Raw genomic sequence first — 1,068 nt, 5'->3', positions numbered from 1 at the left:
GAACATTCGCTTATTATTGAGAATAGATTGGAATGATAAAGGATAAACACTGGGTCTTTACAAATAATATCTGTACTCCCATGGTTGCTGGTCTTTTCCAGGGATTTAGGGGAACCTCTCTCTCAGGGAGGGGACTCAGCATACTGGGAGGCAGTTCTTTCCTCCATTTTGAACAGAGACAAACATGCAAATTGAACTCCTCCCTCTGAGGATGAACATCAACAAAAACCAACCTGCAGCTCTGGGAAAGGAGCTTATCTTCTGTGGGGTCTTGGACTTCCTAAGGAACCCCACTGAAGAGCCTGGACAATGGGTCTTGTACTGAATGGGATCTTCATTCTGACTATTTTACAAGGTGATTTTGTCTTTTGTCTTATGATTAAGGAAACTTTTTGAAGTAATGTATTTATATGACTATTGTCTTCAATGTTTCTTTGTTTGCAGGAGTGCATTGTGATGTTCTGCTGGAGGAGTCTGGGGGAGATGTGAGGCAGCCTGGAGGATCTCTTGATCTTTCCTGCAAAGCCTCCGGATTCACCTTCAGTAGCTATTACATGAGCTGGATCCGCCAGGCTCCAGGGAAGGGACTGGAGTGGGTTGCCAGTATTAGGAATGATGCAACAAACAAATGGTATGCAGACTCTGTGAAAGGCCGGTTCACCATCTCCAGGGACAACAGCAACAACCTGTTGCAGCTGCAGATGACTTCCCTGAAAGCTGAGGACACAGCCCTGTATTACTGTGCAAGAGACACAGTGAGAAAAAAGCATCAGGAGACCAGCCATAAACCTCCCTCCAGCAGGCCTTGTGGAGCAGGGTTTCAAGAGGAAACTCAAGAAAAATGAGCCCCAAGAGACCATTCACTAAAACAGATGAAATATGAGGCTGAAAATATTTTCAAGGTTTGAGATTCTTCCTGATAGCAGTGGACACCTATCCTGTTTGTCTATCTGTCTTTCTTCTTTGTGTCCTTGAGAATTGTTTTTATTTCTGATGTCCACAGATACAGAGAAAACTTTTATTCTTTTGAAAGTTTACATGTTTTGTTTATGGCGACTAATTTGCCTG

The 1,068-nt window shown here is 43.4% G+C and overlaps 1 gene segment (V, D, J or C); it reads left to right on the top strand.

The window, feature by feature from the left end:
* The first annotated feature begins 237 nt into the window (after positions 1-237).
* Positions 238-860, top strand: LOC141506485 (immunoglobulin heavy variable 3-7-like). The segment is given in 2 exon segments: positions 238-355; positions 445-860. Coding segments are annotated over 2 exon segments (447 nt in total).
* Positions 861-1,068: the final 208 nt, after the last annotated feature.

The sequence above is a fragment of the Macrotis lagotis genome, chromosome 1 (genome assembly GCF_037893015.1).
Source record: "Macrotis lagotis isolate mMagLag1 chromosome 1, bilby.v1.9.chrom.fasta, whole genome shotgun sequence".
Classification (NCBI taxonomy): Eukaryota; Metazoa; Chordata; class Mammalia; order Peramelemorphia; family Peramelidae; genus Macrotis; species Macrotis lagotis.
Note: the sequence above shows the minus strand (reverse complement) of the source record. Positions and strands in the feature narration are given on the sequence as shown.